The following is an 18612-nucleotide window of genomic DNA, read 5'->3' as shown; positions in this document are numbered from 1 at the left end:
TATCTTATGACTTGAATGTCCTCTCAAAGAATATTACTGTAACAATTTTCCTAAAGGCCATAACGGTAGAAGCACATCTGTCTTCCAGGCATGCTGTTCTAGATGGAGGGGGCTACTTCTGAGAATGTGGCTGTCTGAGTTCTAACTCCTGTAAACTTTTTCAGGGCAGTTATCTGAACCATTCTCCTATGACTAGAGTGGGCAGCTTCCACCTGGAGAAGATGGCCCTGAAGGTAATGAGGGCCCAAGCCATATCAAACTTTACAGGTAATCACCAATAGCTTGAATTGGGACCAAAGGCCCACTGGCAACCACTGTTTCTTCTGCAACGCAGGTGTTACAGGTAGTCCTCATTTACACACCGCAGTTAGGACTGGCAACTCCATCACTAAGCGATGTGGTTGTAAAATGAAACATGACCACACCCAACTTACGGTGTCAGTTCATCAGTTCCAGTTGAGGTTGTTAAGAGAATTACTGCAGGCCATTAAGTGACCGTGACTAGCAATTTCCTGCTGGCTTCCCCATTGACTTTGCTTGTCAGAAGCCAGCTGTGAATGTTGTAAATGGCAATCACACGACTGTGGGATGCTGTGACCATCATAATGCATGCTGGTTGACAAGTGCCTAAATCATGATCACGTGACCGCAAGGATGCTGCGATGGCCACAACTTCAAGGACTGGTCATAATCCTCCTTTTCAGCACTGCTGTAACTTCAAATGGTCACTGAATGAGTGGTTGGTAAGCGAGGAGTACCTGTACTTTGCTGAATCAACTAATGGTGACCAGAAAGTTGGTAGCTACATTCTGTAACAGCTCCAGCTTCTGAATCATCTTCAAGAGGAGCACCACACAAAGCAAAATGCATTGTAACTGCAGGGTCCTGTTTACTCATATAAGCTGTTTTTTTAAGAAACTACTGCTGAAGAGTTTTTACTTCTTATTGTTCCCATGTCAGGCTCTCAGGTAGCCAGATACATACTGTTCACTTAGAGAGAAATTTCATTAGGAACTTGCCCACTGAACGTCACTAAGAAACTCCTGTTTGTTTCCTGTTTGTTTGCTTCTTCCTGTGCCAAAATTCATGTGGTCCATGTCAAGTCTTCCTGAATGTAACAATAACCCTAGAAAGTTTAAAATGATTAATGATGTGAGCAACGGGGGGGCAAAAGGTTGGAAATAGAAATGACTAAGATGAGGGTGCAGGGAAAAATAATTTCTCACCTGCTAGCATAAAGCAGAACCAGTGCTTTTTGTTTCGAAAAAATAAATTAATACAGAAATGAATGTTCTGCTGTTTTAGAACAATTGGAAATCAGTGGCAAACCATTGATATAAATTTAAGACAAATTAGGGCAGTTTCAGTACACCAAACAAATTAATGCAAAACTGAACAAATCTTACTTCTTTTAGCTAGCACTTTCTTTAATTTAATATAGCTTTCCTGTCCCTTGTCTTTTGGCATTTCATTGTACTGACATTTGTTCGTTTAGATTTAGAAAACTGCTCAACTCCCAATGACTCTGAATGGCTTGCATAATTAATATATAATTTGCTTTAATGTTGTCCTTTTTTATGTTCTAATACACACAAATACAAGTGTGCAATCTAGTATGTATCTAGTACTGTGAACTAAAGTAAATTTTATTCAAAAATATATTAAAATTATATTTTTGTTCTGGTAAAGTAAGAAATGGGATGTAAATTCAGTTTCTTTTTGTTTGCTTATTATTTTTTTTATCCACTCAACACTTTCTATTTCATTCACTTAAATTGATGAAATTGTCAATATGTATTGAATGTTTTGCTCATATTGTATGTGTTTTACTGTGAAAAAACCTAGCTGTTGAAACATATTACAGTGTTTCTGTATTTATTTAAAAGAGAAGGTGAAACTGTACTATCTATCATAAAAGAGCACTGGGATTCTATTATCAGTTGTATTGGAAGATTATTATAAGATGTATAATTAACTATGAAAAATCATACTACATGAAAAGGAGGTTAAAATAATATATATTTGTCAAAAAGGTGGTACAATTTCTCATAACCATTCAGAAAATAAAATTTTGATAAAACTTTTCAATATTTCACTTTGTAAAATTATTTCTTGTGGAATTTCTAATTCCAAAGAGTATTTCCTATACTCTAAGATATAAGCTAGGTGGACAGCAGCCACCTTTAAAAGACCTCTCTAATGTTTTCCAGCCTTTATTTAGGGAAAATCTTATCATATACACTGACCATCACCATTCATAATGCCCATACCTTGAACTGAGCCATATATTATAATTATACGCCCTTAAGTAACTTGGGTAACTTTCAAGATGTTGTCAGAAAAAGTGGAAATACAAACTATTTTTTGGCACATACTAAATATAATAGTTTGCAATTCTTGCTAGTTTGTCCAAAAGTAGATTTGAACTTCTCACATATTTCCTAAATGCTAAGAACCAGAAAAAACAAGTTCAAATTTTCAGCCTGAAAATTCAAGAACCATGACAGAGCACTAAAATTTGTTACATAAATGCTGACAACTATGTTAAAATTTTGCTGATCTTTCAAAATGCAAAAAGAAAGGAAGCAAAGCAAACATCCATTAGTTCTCAAATGAGCTGCCATTTACCTCCCTTTTCCCATTTATGACTAGAATAATGTACACAATTAGGGCTAAAATAAAAATGAAGTTGTTGGACAAAATAATGCTTTTGTGAACTGTGAATCCCTCATTTTGTAAAGGTCTGCACAGGTTAAGGCATTGTAAACAGATACTTTACCTGCTGTTCATAAACACCTCATTAATGCCATAGTAACAGAAGTGCACAAATCAGTACTTAAAATAATATAGGTATTGCAGTTGTTTCCCCCTACAAGCAGCAAAAGCCATTAAAGTCATTAAATATGGTGCAAAATATTTTCCAGTTTTCTCATTCTGTTTGTTTCACTGCCTGAAAATTCATCTTTATAAGCTGTTCCTCTTGTTATTTCCCTTCAGAGCTAGCTACATAGAACAGATTGGACACCTTTCCTCTAATCCCCAAGGCTATCACTAATTATTATTTGTACATTGTTTTTCTTTTAAGCCTCACAGGAAAGACAGCATACAAATGTGATGAATTATATTTCTTAGTGTTAATACTTAACACAAAGTAACTCTTTGAAAGTACATCTTTTCTCTACTGGGAAGAAAGTGAAAAATGAGTTCTACAACCTGAAGTGCTCAGTAATATCTGGTCCATCTTTAGGTTTGAAGGAACTGATACTGGAGGAAGGTGTGCTATAAACTACATCGATCTCCATTATTTTTGTCAAAATGATCGTGCAGATATCTTGTTTTTGTTCCCAATAGTTACTTGCTAGCCCAATTATGTAATTTCAGGCTGGATGTAATATTTTTACATACCGGTATACAAAACAGCTCAACCTCAAAAATTGTTTTGCTGTGCTGCCTGGAAGCACTGCAATTTTGAGGTGTTTAAGCCAACTGTCCTTCCTGTTGCTGGCACCAGTGGGCAACGTAAAAACTAGCCAGCAGAAAGATTTCTGCTTTCAAGGTTGATGCAGGGGGCAAGCTAGTTAGGGGTTCAAAACAGCTTCACACCCTGTGGAGACAAAAGAGAATTTGGACCCCTTCTATTCCAGGAGTTGTTGTCATTATCATGAGGTTATAAATGCCCTCTGGGAAGCTCAGAAAAATAATTATGCACACTAGAATTAAGTATATTTTCCCATTTAGCAACTATTCTTGAAAATAGAAAAATAGAAAACTACTATTTTTATTTTATTCTGTGGGATCTACAGTAACATGGAATTGGAACCCAATGGGGGGGGGAGGAGGAATTTACTCAAGAGAATTGGAAATATTTAGCCCACTGTTCGTCTTGTGTAATTTTTTTTCTTACTAATATGCTTCTAATATAATATCTAATTCGGTTCTTAGTGACTGTTTAAGGCAGGGACGAGAGAAAGTGTTTCATATTCTCAAAAACCAAAATGAGGAATATGATATTGCTGGCCATTCTGTCTGATATTCTCAGCAAAGAAAATCAGCTCAAGGCTGGATGCCTTATCACTCCAGCAATTATGGTTTGGAATCAAAGTAACAGAAATTCAGAAGGTACGCTTTTGTAGCCCACACAGTTTCATAAAAGCGTAATATTTTCTTTAGGGTTAAAACTTAGCTTGCTAAGAAGTTTTATGAACTTCTAGAAGTTCTCTAACAACTATAACAGTGCTTGGCTAATTGGAAATGCCACTTTATTCTTCCTCATGCCTCAAATACTCTTCACAATTATTCAGTACTATTATTCGCTCTCTCACTCACACACACACACAGTTTGTGATTTTGTGGTCAAAGTAATGTAACTTGCTTTTTTTTCTTATTACCTTGCCTCTGTCAAAATAATGAATAATTTCTTGATAGAGCTGATCTTTGAGTTGTCCTTGTGTTGCTGCCTGGTATCCATCCCGCTGAGTAAGATGTGCTGCACAAGGTTCTTCAGACCACTATATTAAATGAAAACAATAAAACAATAAAAAATAAAAAAAAGATTAATGTATGTTATAGGTTTATTCTGCTTTAAACAAATCCATAGAATGAGTTTGTGGGGGATTTTTTCAGGATGTAGAATATGACATCAATGCTTAAAGTTCAGAGTTCACCTACTGGAGCAGGTCAGGAGATAAATGAAAAACTGTTTCAAATAAAAATGTCTCACATAACCATTTATATAATCACTTCTATTGTGAATGAGCCTGCAGCACTGATCAGTTTTGAGTAAATAGAACAGAGAAAGTAAGGAAAAGAATCAGATAAGCTTTGGGACTGTTGAGTAAAATTAGGAAGTCGTAACCCTTCTTCATGTTTTAAAAATATCAGCTCCTGGAGGGGAGATCAAGACATACACTCTAGCTCTGTTTCTTCAACCCCAAACTCTCTAGGCTGATGGGAAAATCTGCAAGGAAAAATCAAACAACCAACCTGCAACCGTATTGGCTGGGGATTCTGTAAGTTGTGGTGTCAACATGTGGGACCTTATCAGAACAGGTTGATAATTGTAAGTGTACTACCAACCCTTCCTATCAAGGAGGTAGAAGGAAAACACCGAGATTGTTAAAATCTGACTAGATTACAGTTTAAATTATAAAGCATATTCATTAATTAGTTGTTTTAAGAGATTCACAAATGAGACTGTCACTGAACAGCCAAAAAGACTTCTAAGGGATGGTAAACAATTCAAATATTTATTACAGTTCACAGATTCAAGCCAGTACAACCATACATTATTTATTGTGGTTCAAAACCAGAATATATAGAATACAATTACATGCTCATGGATTTCAACATAGCTGCTATTAAATGTTACGTGTTGGGTCTTTTATCCTACATGGAAAAGATGAATAAAGTTTTCCCGAATCACTGAGTAAGTACTGGAATAAAACCATAGAGTATTTCAAACACAGGGCTTCTGCCAGATGTATAAATTAGAGCTAATACATTTTAAATATTTTTAATTAAGCTGGATTGAATACAAAAGTGAATTACTAATTTGAAAGAAGTATATTGAGGTGGTCTGATCACAGAGAAAATGAATAAGTAAATTGTAAAATAATCAGTGAAAGAAGAATGAGAGGGAGGGGAAGGCACAGAAGTTCTGGCTGGATCCAGTTGATGAGACCCTCAAAAGGAGAGCTGACAAGATTTACAAATAAAGGGCAATATATCAATCAGCATATGGTGGAAGCAAGTATGGCTTGTATGGCTAGAAAAAGGTTTAATGAATGGTGCTCCTGTAAACTAGATTTAGTTATTTTCTTTTATCTCCTGCCTTTTGGTCACTACTTCCTATTATTTTCTGGTTTTTGCATATCAGTATTTAATCTAAAAGGGAATAATATTGATAGGTATGCATGCATAGATAAATCTGTTCTTTTTTACTTATATGTGCCATTAAGAATTAACTCATGGAAATCAGAAATGTATCTTGACTCTGAAATGTTATATAACAGTTATAAAATTATTTTAAAAATTAAAAACTTAATGCCTCTCTGTAAGATAGTATTATGCTATAATCTCAATTAAATACAAAAATGAATACAGAAAAAGCAGAATAAAAGAACACGTTCAGCCTAGCATTTTGGGTGTATAATATATGGCCATATTTTGAATTTTTTCATGTTTTCTTTTTTAATACCTTTGTTTGAATTAACTGGAAGTGAAGGCTCATTGAGGCAATAAGTGGAAACACAAATAGGCTGAGCAGATGCCTTTTCAGAACATCATTAGGTTTGGAGATCTCCTGAATACAGACTCTTACTCCCTTTTTCCCACTGTGGGTGCAGTCAATTCTGAATAGGGTTAATGTCACCTTCTCACTCACTCTTGACCAGCTTGGCTGGGTACCCATATCCTTGGGTCTTGACTTACTAACCCTTTCTGGACCTTTAAGTTCTTAAATGTTAATGTGCATCTCAATTCTTGCCCCCTACTGGAAACTTGCCTAGTCTTGGCATGGCACACTCTTTTGCTCATGACCTTGGTTATCACTGGGCCTTCTCTTTCTTTGTTGGCTGCCTTCAAGTTGGAAGTTGGCTGTCGCTTACTGAGGCTCTTGTCCAGCTGCTAGACCTTTAGAACTCAATCAGCCTTGCTATCTTGCTTGTGCTGGCAGAGTTGCTGCTGCTGCTGCTGCTACTGTTTCTCCAACATTGCATCCACTTCCTTAGTTACTGTTATGTTTTTTTCCCCATCTTCCATCCACACCTTCCCCTTACCAAGCCCTTCTTATCCTAAGGACTTTGGACAGTGCATAGGTCCAAACAGGCTATGGAAACAGTTGCATCCTTGAAAAGAGGCAACAGACATTGGCATGGATGCAAGTAATGTGGGGCTGTGTCTGGTGAGCCATCCTGGCTTGGTTTTTGGTGGGGAAAAAAGGATGCCATTTATGCTGGTAGTAGCTCCTAGGACTTCCCCACAGGTCTTCTCAATGTTTGTTTGGGAAAGTGGAGTGGAGAGAGCCAGTGGAGCTAGTAGCAGAGACTAGTGCAGAAGGCTAGTGCCTTCATCTTCTTGGTTAGACAGGCTGGTCATGCCTCCCAATATGGGTTTGTGAAGTTTGTCTGACCCAAGCTCCTGTGGCATAGCTAATCTGAAGTCAAGAAGACTGTTGGAGGTGGTAGCAACCACTCACACTGACAAAATGAGCTGGTTACCTGGTTGATAACTCGGGTTTGTGCTTGAATGCTACTGAAACTCACAAACATGATTTTTTATCTCATGTTCTGCTGTTCTAAAGTTTATAGCTCTACCAGGAACTTAGGCTAGCCAGCAATCCTAAAGTTATGGAAATGAATAGAACACAATTCTGAGGAAATGTAAACTGAAGCACAGTAGACAGGGATCATATCTGTGATTGCCTGCACATCATTGTATTGTCTTTCCTTGAATAACCTATTTCTCATTAACAATTAAAAAACTCACACTTTTAATAAAAGCTGTTTGGTGACAGCTTTATCTTTTAAGTGTCACCTGAATGTCACTGACATTTTCTTTTTTATAACAAAATCACATGTGAATTTTAGAAAAGATGGGTATATCAACTGGAAAATGTCTTTGCACTGGTCTTACAAATCTACTGTAAGCCTTTTCTGCTTTTACACTGACATTTTCTTACATTTAACATAATTCACCTGTCATTTCATTTTCTTCTTATTTAAAGATGCTCTTTAAGTGTCCTATACTACATCCTTTTATCTCTATTTTTTCCCTTACACATCTTTCTCCTTGAATATCAAAATAGATCACAGACAAGTATGGGTCATATCAATGATTTGAAATGAAACCATAAATCCATCAGTAAATCATTTTTATTACTAGTATCAGTACTATTCTCTAATGATGTTATATATATGTTTCTTTTTAAAATATGGTATTTGTATGTTTTTAGTATGGCTTACAAACAATGGAATATTCAACACTTAGAGTACGTTGCCTAGCAAACAACACATACTATATTAAAATGCTGGTAAGAAAGAGATGGTGTTTCTGCTTCACAGAAATGCACAGATGACATAGTCAGGTAGTTACCGGGAAATGGAGGTAGGGCATATACTGTGGCCCACATATACTACATCCTTATGTGTGCCACCTCCATTTTTACAGAACTCCAAACTATGCAGTGTTGAATCCATAGTCAGAAGAGGAGTTCTGTGCTTTATTTGTGCAAGTGTAGAACTCCCTGTCAGACTCTGTCATTCAGCATTGATCTGCAGGAACATCTGAAAGGGGTAGAGAGTATTCCATTCAACAGGAATTGGGCCAAGGGTTTTAAGGCAGATGAATCTGGCAGATCTTGGGATATGTAGGGACATAATCAGGTCTATATGTTCATGCAAACAATATTATAAGGATGATTCAGCTTTATTCCAGAATTAACGCTTTTTGTGATACATGCATGAAACATGACTGAAGCATGCAAATTATTATATAACATTCATAATATAAAAAATATCATAGTACCAATGCCAGCTTTGGACAGTACAGCTCATTTTTCAACAAGTTGGCTAGAATACTGCATTATTTCATGCAAAGATAATGAAAAATAATTCTCATAAAACATTAAACACAAACATTAAGCCTAATTAAGCTTAGCATGTTGTCTGCATCACTGTTTGGATCTGCTCCTCAGAGCTACAGAATGTAGCTTCTGAAGGATCTGCTAAGGTCTTCGGCTTCAGTATAACATGTGAACATAGTCATAGCCTTGCAACTTATTGCTCACTGTTCATTCACAGATACAGTACACTTTTGATTTAACATTCCGTTGGGAAAGAAGGGGTATTCAGAATGTTCTGTTGCAACTTAATGTAATGATTGCCTATTCAAAATCACTATCAGACTCACACAAGGCTTTCATGGATATCTGATTTAATAATGAACAGCATGCAGGATCACAAGCAGAGCTGAGAATAGTAAAAGTGCAGGATGTCTCCCAATAAAACCCCAAGCAGCTTCCAGTCCCTCCCCCCCAAGTCAGTATAATTCCATTCCCTGCAGGTGCCCCTAACGGTTCCTGCCGGTCTGTGGAAAATGTCCTTGACCAGGCAAGATAACTGTCATGTTCTCATTCTAATGTCTGGTTAACATTGTAACGTTTCACATGTCATTCTCTGTTCCGTGTTCCTTCACTCGGAGTTTTTTTCATTCTTTCGCCCTCCATTGTTTTGAGGGCTTGGAATGCATGTTTGGGTTTGCGCTCCTGTTCAAGGTTACTTTCCCAGGCGCGTTTCACGGCTTTCAGCACCTGGGAGGGGGAGCGTCCTGACGAGCGACGGGGCGGGACCTGCTTACCAGCAAGGCTTTTAAGTTTGTATTTGGCGCGCTTTTGCTCATTCTCAGCTTTCTCTGTATTTGCATACTATTCCTTTTAATAAATCAGTTATCTTTAAGCCCGAGCTTGTGAGACTGAGTATTTGGGATTAGGCAATCATTACATAAAGCTGAGAATCATTTTATCCATTTTCCGCTAGCCCCATCCAATCATTGGATAAGAGGGAACGCTAGCGATGACAGAACCTCAACTCCGCGCAAGTGAGGGAAGCGAAGAAGAGCGGGAGGCGGCCAAAAGCCGGCCAGTGCTAACTTCGAGAGCGCAAAGAGCAGCACGTCGGGAGTTGCGAGATATCCAATTGGACGAGCTGCTGATATCCATGCAGGAGAGTCTTAGGAGTGATCATAGAACCGTTATGGAAAGAACACAGGGGAGGGGGTCTCCACAATTGACCTGGGAGCACGAAGTCCCCTTGTCACCGAGGGTGGTGGTAACCAACCAACCCTCGGAGGAGCCAGTCACTCCGGCCCGAATGAGGGCATTAGAAGATAAAATGGAGTTAATAGTGACGATCCTCAAGGATCTACCCAAAGAGGATCTACCCAGAGAGGCAGAGCCCAACCTGGAGGATTGGGAGGAAGAGCCGTCACAGTACCCCAGGCATAGTACCATGTCGACCCGGGGGAGAAGCAAGACTCGATCAGCCCGTCAAGGGGGGGAGCGAGAGGCAAGACCTCCTAGGGATCGACCACCCATGGGGGCTCGGCGCACGCTGACATTCGCGGCACCGCCACAGCCAGCTGAGCCGGCAAGAACCTTCCCACCATTTGGAGTGAAGTTCGATGGGGATCCCACAACGCTCTCCTTCTTTATTACTAATGCCAAGCACTATATAGAAGATTGGGGTCGAAATTTTCGGTCTGAACATGGCAAGGTCAATTTCATTGCCAACAAGCTGAGAGGAAAGGCAGCGGATTGGTATGTGCAACTATGCCAAGCTGAGGCAACTGAGTTAGAGGACTTCGATGAATTTTTGTGGGCACTTAAAGAGCATTTCGAAGACCCCCTAGCTCAAGAAACGGCCAAAAATGACCTGCGGAAACTCTACCAAGGGTCCCTCTCAGTTGCCAAATATGCGTTGGAGTTTAAAGCTTTGGCAGGAAAAGTGGAAGACTGGTCTGAGCCAACAATCATCGAATTGTTCAAGCAGGGGCTTGAACCCGAAATCCTTCGATGGGCTCTGGGCAGAGATGATCCGAAAACGCTATATGGGTGGATTCAGTTGGCGGGCAGCGCAGAAAATGCCCTACGAACCTATGCCCATACCAAAGAGCTTAGACAAACACGTCTCGCTAGAGGAGCGCGCACATCTGGACTTGCCAGCCGCCCCAAACCAAAAACCTGGGAAGAAGAGAGGGAGCAACGGTTCTCCAAGGGCCAGTGCCTCAGATGTGGGAAAGAAGGACATCGAGCCACGTCGTGCCCAAGACGCCGTCCAGAGGAACGACAGACGAAACCCACGGTAAAGACACCTGCTCCTGCTCCACCGCGAAAACTGAAGGCAGCCCTCGCGGAACTGGACCCCCCAGACCTTCCTTTCGGAGAAGAGGAGGAAGAGTTGCAATTCGACCAGCCGGCGGGAAATGCCTACCACCTGCCCTGAAGGGCGCCCTAGGGCAGGTGGAAGAAACCGGGCGTAACCATGATTCGGTGAGTGGAAACTTCCCCACACTGACTGTTAAAGTTAAACTGAGCTCAAAAACCAAAACGGTGGAAATGTGGGCCATGCTAGACTCGGGTTGCTCCCGTTCCCTAATGCACCCTGATGTCGTAGCGGCTCTGGAACTGCCCACGTTCCCTTTGTCAAGACCCATGATTTTCACCCAATTGGATGGAACTATGGCGGGAGGGAAAGCAGTCAACCTTTCCACGGGACTGGTCGCCTTGCAGATGGGCTCCCATCAGGAAAAGCTGCCATTTGTGGTAGCTCCAGTGGGGGGTCCTCTGGTAATCTTGGGGATGCCTTGGTTTGTGCAACAAAACCCTTTTATCAACTGGCTGCATAGAACTGTTACGTTTGCAGATGGATTTTACAAAGTACCCGAAAAGGACCTACTGGAGGACATGGAGGGTGGAGGGCTAGCGTATACCACTGTGCAAACGCTTCAACCTCTTGAGGGACTACCCAAGCAATACCAAGATTTTGCTGAAGTATTTGGGGAAAAGGAAGCGGATCGCTTGCCACCCCACCGAAAAACGGACTGTGCCATTGAGTTTTTACCAAATGTAAAATTGCCTCACCCAAAAATATACCCCATGTCTCCCAAAGAGCTTACCACGCTAAGGGAGTTCATTGACAAAAATCTGGCTAGGGGTTTCATTGAGCCGGCAAATTCCCCGGTAGGAGCTCCTGTCCTATTCAGGCCAAAAAAGGATGGGTCATTAAGGCTTTGTACCGATTTCCGCGGGCTCAATGCGGTCTCAATATTAAATAAATATCCTTTGCCCCTGATCAAAGATATGTTATCACATCTGGCCAGAGGCAAAATTTTTTCAAAACTGGATTTGAGAGAAGCCTACTTTCGCATTCGCATAAGGGAAGGGGATGAGTGGAAAACAGCGTTCAACTGTCCTCTTGGGGCTTTCCAATATAAAGTCTTACCATTCGGTTTGTCCGGGGCACCTGGAGTTTTTATGCAACTGATCAATGAGGTCTTGCATGACCACCTATTTAAGGGGGTACTGGTATATTTGGATGATGTATTGATTTATACTGAAACCATGTCAGAACATATCCACTTGGTGCGTCAGGTACTGGCTAAATTGAAAAAAGCAGAGTTGTACGCAAAACTGTCCAAATGTGCTTTTCACCAGTCGCAAATTGATTACCTAGGGTACCGAATTTCAGCTCAGGGCATTGAAATGGACCCTGCAAAAGTAGAAGCTATTGTGGCATGGGAGCCTCCCCGTACCAGGAGACAATTACAAAGTTTCCTTGGATTCTCTAATTTCTATCGGGCATTCGCCCAAAATTTTGCAGAAATCGCCCTCCCCCTTACTGAGCTGTTAAAACTTAAAGGACAGGGGGATACGCGACGTTCAAAGAACCCGGGCGCGCTCCTTACATGGACTCCAGCCTGTCAGCAAGCGTTCGAAGCGCTCAAACAAATCTTTACCACAGAACCAATATTACAGCATCCAAACCCCGCTAAACCCTTCGTTGTACAAGTCGATGCTTCTGATTTTTCCATAGGAGCAATTCTCTTACAATCGGACCAATCTGGTGCTTTAAAACCCTGTGCCTACCTCTCTCGCAAATTTACGGAAACAGAGAGAAGATGGCATGTTTGGGAAAAAGAGGCTTTTGCTGTAAAAACAGCTTTAGAGACATGGCGACACCTATTGGAAGGCACTTCAAACCCTTTTGAAGTCTGGACTGACCATAAAAACCTGGAAGCTTTAAGCACCAGTCGGAAACTCAGTCCCAAACAGCTGCGCTGGGCTGAGTTTTTCAGCCGCTTTGACTTCACTCTTAAATTTATACCCGGCAAGAAAAATTTTTTAGCTGATGCACTTTCGCGCAGACCCCAAGATGCTGGCCCAGGGCCAACGGTCCAGGGCACCGTCTGGACCGACAAACAATTAAGTTTGGCAGCAGTGACTCGCAGCCAGACCAGAGCGCAATCAACTCCGCCTCCAGCCGCTCCGCCTTCCAGCCGCCCGCCGCCCTTGTCAATTCCCTCCGATTTGCAACAACAGTTACTTTCCCACCTTAAAACAGATACTTGGTTGCAAACCAATAAACACATTTTAACTTTCACCAATGATCTTGCCTGGCGCAACGATCGTCTCTATGTACCCGAAGCAATGCGAAAAACCATACTCCAGCGCTGCCACGATGACAAGCTAGCTGGACATTTTGGCTACGTAAAAACTTTGCACCTCGTTCGCCGCCAATTCTGGTGGCCAACTTTACTCAAAGACTTAAAGGAGTATGTCACTGCGTGCCCTGTATGTGCGGCGATAAAGCGCAAACCAGGCAAGCCCCAAGGTCTCCTTCAACCCGTTGCCACTCCATCTGTCCCTTGGCAGGATATCTCCATGGACTTTATCGTTGATCTACCCCCTAGTCAACGAAAAACCGTCATTTGGGTCGTTAAAGACTTTTTCTCCAAACAAGCTCACTTTATCCCGTGCGCTTCTATCCCCACCGCACAACAGCTGGCACGCCTCTTCCTCATCCACGTGTACCGCCTCCACGGTATCCCCGCCCGTTTGGTGAGTGACAGGGGCACACAATTTACGTCACAATTTTGGCGGGCATTTTTGAAACTTTTGGGTACGAAACAGTCACTGTCTACCGCCTGGCATCCAGAAACGGACGGATCTACAGAGGCGGTTAATTCTACATTGGAACAATACCTCAGGGCTTTTGTTAACTACCAACAAGACAACTGGGTCGATTTACTCCCATTTGCTGAGGTCGCCTACAACAATGCCATTCATCAAACCACCGGTCAAGTTCCCTTTAAAACAGTTTTTGGACGTGAATTTGTTCCGATTCCTGAACTTCCTCATCCTCAACCGCTACCAGCCACCCTCGCTGACTGGGCAGACTCTCTCAAAGACTCATGGTCTAATATTCTACTTGCTCTCAGCCATGCCCAAGCTACCTACAAACGACATGCCGATGCGAAGCGTTCCCCAGAACCATCCTTTGCGGTCGGGGATAAAGTTTACTTGTCAACTAAGTTTATCAAGTCCCCTCAACCCTCTAAAAAACTTGGTCCTAAATTTGTCGGTCCTTTTCCAATTGTTGCTCAACTGAACCCTGTTACGTTTAAACTTGATTTGCCTCACAACCTTAAACGTTTACATCCTGTTTTCCATTGTAGCTTACTCAAACCCTGCCTGTCGTCAGACCGTTGGCATCCACAACCCATTCCTCCACCTCCCCTCATGATTGACAACCAGCAACACTTCGAGGTGGCATCTATCCTCGACTCCAGACGCCAGCGCTCCGCTTTACAATACCTCGTCCGCTGGAAACATTTCCCTCATCCTGAATGGGTTGCTGCTCCAGACGTGCATTCTCCTCGTCTCGTAGCCCACTTTCACTCTGCCTATCCTGACAAACCGGCTCCCTAATTTCTTTTGGGGGGGCAATATGTCATGTTCTCATTCTAATGTCTGGTTAACATTGTAACGTTTCACATGTCATTCTCTGTTCCGTGTTCCTTCACTCGGAGTTTTTTTCATTCTTTCGCCCTCCATTGTTTTGAGGGCTTGGAATGCATGTTTGGGTTTGCGCTCCTGTTCAAGGTTACTTTCCCAGGCGCGTTTCACGGCTTTCAGCACCTGGGAGGGGGAGCGTCCTGACGAGCGACGGGGCGGGACCTGCTTACCAGCAAGGCTTTTAAGTTTGTATTTGGCGCGCTTTTGCTCATTCTCAGCTTTCTCTGTATTTGCATACTATTCCTTTTAATAAATCAGTTATCTTTAAGCCCGAGCTTGTGAGACTGAGTATTTGGGATTAGGCAATCATTACAATAACCCAAACATGCATTCTTCACTCCTCACATCACAGCCTGGTACAAGGGACAGCAGCAGCCCCCTCCCGTACAGCAACTTGTGTCAGCACCATGGCATGGGAACATGTTACAATGTTTTCCAGGACCATTAGAACAGGGACCATGACACTTAATACTTAATTTCGGCTTTCCAAAGGAAGATGATTTTGGTGATTCTTATTCCTTCATCTGCAGTTTTCTATGCATTACCAGATTCAGCCTAAAGGTCAGAGGAGTCTGAAAGGCTTGAGGAGGAAAGAGGAAATTTTGTCAGATATTGTCTCCTTCCTGTTCCATTCATGGATGCCTTCAACCAGTAAGGAACACACTTGTTTTTAGTAGGACAAGATGAATCCCATAACATCATTTTCTTTTTCTATCCAAAAGTAATTCATTTACTACTGACTTGTCCAAAGGGTTAGCTAGCACATTAGCACATCACTGGTCAAAAGGCCTAGGGAAATTTACATTCAGATGATCAATCTGACAATTTCGCCTGAGGTGGGAGAGGAGATAGCCAATCATGGGGGGTGGTTGGCCCCTTGATGGGACCAACAATAACATCACTATTTCCCGTCTTGAATTTTATATTATTTATTCTGTATTGCTTATTTTATTGCTTCCAGGATTTCCAGCTCTCTCCGTAGCATCCACTCACTCAGGACCAGAGGAGCCGATGCAGATCAGGGCGAGCAGGAGGCTTATTTCCGAGGCTGAGAGACAGAGAAGGAGAGAGAGAGCCCTCTGTTTTTACTGCGGAGCCCAGGGGCACATGGTGAGAGCTTGCCCAGCGAGAAGCCAAGCAACTTCAGTAAGACCCCCAGGGCAAGCAGCAGAAACAAGAGCCATCTCCGCCTCTACTTCCAACCAGGGAAACTCCGTCGGTCTCCCTCCACAGAGCTCAGCAGGGAGACCATCAATCAATTAAGAAGGGCTCATTCCGAGGATTCCAGGCACTCCTTTTACTACTTACCAGTAATAATGCACGTAAACCCAGAGCACCAGGTCAAGCTAGAGGCCCTCGTGGATTCCTGAGCTTCCACCAATTTTATTGATGTACAGACTGTACAAGACCTCAACATCCTGACCATAGAATTGCCACGTCCCATAGAAGTTAAGACCATTGACGGCCAGTCCCTCAAGGCAGGGCTGATTAGAAGGCTCACAGAACCGGTACAACTGACAACAGGAGACCACACTGAGTGGATCCAGCTTTATGTTACTGCATTGCTTAATGTGCCTATAGTCCTGGGCACACCTTGGCTGAAGATCCACAACCCATTGTTGAACTGGACTATGGGAGCAATCTCCTTCCCAGCTAAGGAATGCCAGAACCACAAGATTCAAGCCGCTCTCCTCTCTCCAGCAACCAACGCAGTCACGGAAGCAGGGAGGGTCCAGTTACCAGCCAAGTATGCAGATTTCACAGACGTTTTCAGTGAACAAGAGGCCACAGCATTATCCCCCCATAGGGACTGTGATTGCACCATTGAGTTGATACCAGGAGCCAAGATTCCAGCAAGGAAACAATATCCCATGTCCCCCAAGGAACTAGCCACCTTAAAGGATTACTTAGATTCTAATCTCCAAAAGGGTTTCATCCAACCATCCACTTCCCCAGCGTCTGCTCCTACCTTCTTTATACCAAAGAAGCCTTACCCGTTGGCACCGGCAAACCAGGAGGCACCCATGAGAGTGGTGCATGAGTTCAGTTCCCTCAATAAAGTCACAGTCAAGGAAAATTACCCACTCCCCCTAATATCTGATCTGCTGGATCGCTTACAGAAAGCACGCATTTTTACTAGGTTGGACCTCAGGAATGCGTACAATCTGATCTGGATGAAAGAGGGGCATGAATATCTGACTGCCTTCGATACCAGGTTTGGTAAATTTGAGTACCTTGTTTTGCCCTTTGGCTTGTCTAATGCAGGAGCCATATTTTCCCGATTTATGAATCAAATTTTCTCTGATGTACTAGATAAGTATCTGGTCATTTATCTAGATGACATATTAATATTCTCTGAGGATGCTACAACTCATGTAACCCATGTACATAATGCCTTACAAAGACTGAGAGAGAACAAGCTGTTCGCCAAGCTAGAGAAGTGTGCCTTCGATTTAACTGAATTACATTTCCTGGGCTATAAAATATCAACAGAAGGCATATCCATGGATCCTTCAAAGGTCCAGGCAATTCTCTCGTGGCAACCCCCCCGAAATGTGAAAGAGGTACAAAAATTCCTAGGGTTCTGCAATTTTTACAGGAGATTCATAAATAAATTTAGTGACAGGGCTAAACCCCTCACACAGCTTTTGACGAAAGGATCAAAATTCATTTGGGGGGAGAGAGAGCAAGCAGCCTTCCAAGAATTTAAGCAACGCTTTGCATCCCAGCCGCTGTTAAGACACCCTGATCCCACGAAGCAATTCATAATGCATTCAGATGCTTCCGATATTGCCATTGGGGCGGTGTTATTGCAATATACAAACAAAACCGAGAATACATTGCTTCCGTGTGCCTTTTTTTCACGCATGCTCTCACCAGCAGAGAGAAACTATGATGTTTTTAACAAGGAGTTGCTGGCAATTAAAGCAGCATTCCAAGAGTGGAGGCACTGGCTAGAAGGTGCAAGCTTTTCTGTGAAAGTTTGCACTGATCACAAGAATTTACAGCTTCTACAAAACACCAGATCCCTCACCCCACGCCAAATCAGATGGAGCCAGTTTTTCTCCCATTTCAATTTTGTTATTTCTTATGTGCCCGGGGCGCAAAACTGCTTGGCAGACGCCCTGTCTCGATCCTTTCAGGCAACCCCCGCCACTCACCAGGAGGTACAGGCTACTATATTACAACCTCACAACTTTGATCAGTCTATGAGGGGGAACCAAACAGAGATTTTAGCAGCAGGCAGACAAGCAGAGGACCTATTTACAAGAGTCAGAGCTCAGCAGCAACAGGACCTGTATGCCAGGGCCAGGATGGATGACCTCCAGAGGGGCCCGCAAGACACTGCCCCCCCATTCAATGTGGAGGCAGGAATCCTCTGGCATAGCGGGCAATTATATATTCCCCCTTCATTGAGGGAAGAAGTACTGAGACTTTGCCATGACCATCAAACGGCAGGCCACGGAGGTGTTTTCAAAACTCTCCATAGAGCTCTGAGAGACTACTGGTGGCCTAAGATGACTGCAGACATAAAGGGTTACGTTGCTTCTTGTCACACCTGCAGACGAGCCAAGCCTCTCCCAGGGAAGCCCACAGGACTCTTGCAACCCCTACCCACCCCCTGTAGGCCTTGGGATACAATCTCCATGGATTTCATCACTGATTTACCCCCGGTCCAGGGGCTGATTTCCATACTAGTGGTGGTGGACCTTTTCACAAAAATGGCACATTTTATTCCTTGCAAGGGCCTCCCATCTGCACAAGCCACAGCACAGTTGTTCATGGACCATGTTTTTATGTATAGAGGCATGGTGAATCACTTGGTGAGTGACAGAGGCCCACAGTTCACTTCCAGGTTCTGGAGGGCCCTTTTCCAGTTATTAGGGGTCCAGATCCACCTGTCATCATCGCATCATCCTGCTAGTAATGGGCAAGCCGAGAAAATTAACCAATGGTTACAGCAGTATCTCAGGTGTTACACCACTTATCAGCAAGACAATTGGCCAGCCCTGCTCCCCATGGCAGAATTTACTTATAACAAC

General features: G+C 42.6%; 1 protein-coding gene across 4 annotated transcripts in view; it reads right to left on the bottom strand.

Annotated features, from left to right (window-relative positions):
* The window catches only part of DOCK1 (dedicator of cytokinesis 1), a 489239-nt gene that overhangs the window by 81027 nt on the left and 389600 nt on the right, over positions 1-18612 (bottom strand). For 2 of the 4 annotated variants that reach the window (XM_063307341.1, XM_063307342.1), the window contains exon 38: positions 4389-4508. In XM_063307341.1, the coding sequence (XP_063163411.1) occupies positions 4389-4508 (120 nt within the window). The other 2 variants (XM_063307343.1, XM_063307344.1) reach the window with 2 other exon arrangements.

Source organism: Candoia aspera, chromosome 6, assembly GCF_035149785.1.
Source record: "Candoia aspera isolate rCanAsp1 chromosome 6, rCanAsp1.hap2, whole genome shotgun sequence".
Lineage (NCBI taxonomy): Eukaryota > Metazoa > Chordata > Lepidosauria > Squamata > Boidae > Candoia > Candoia aspera.
Note: the sequence above shows the minus strand (reverse complement) of the source record. Positions and strands in the feature narration are given on the sequence as shown.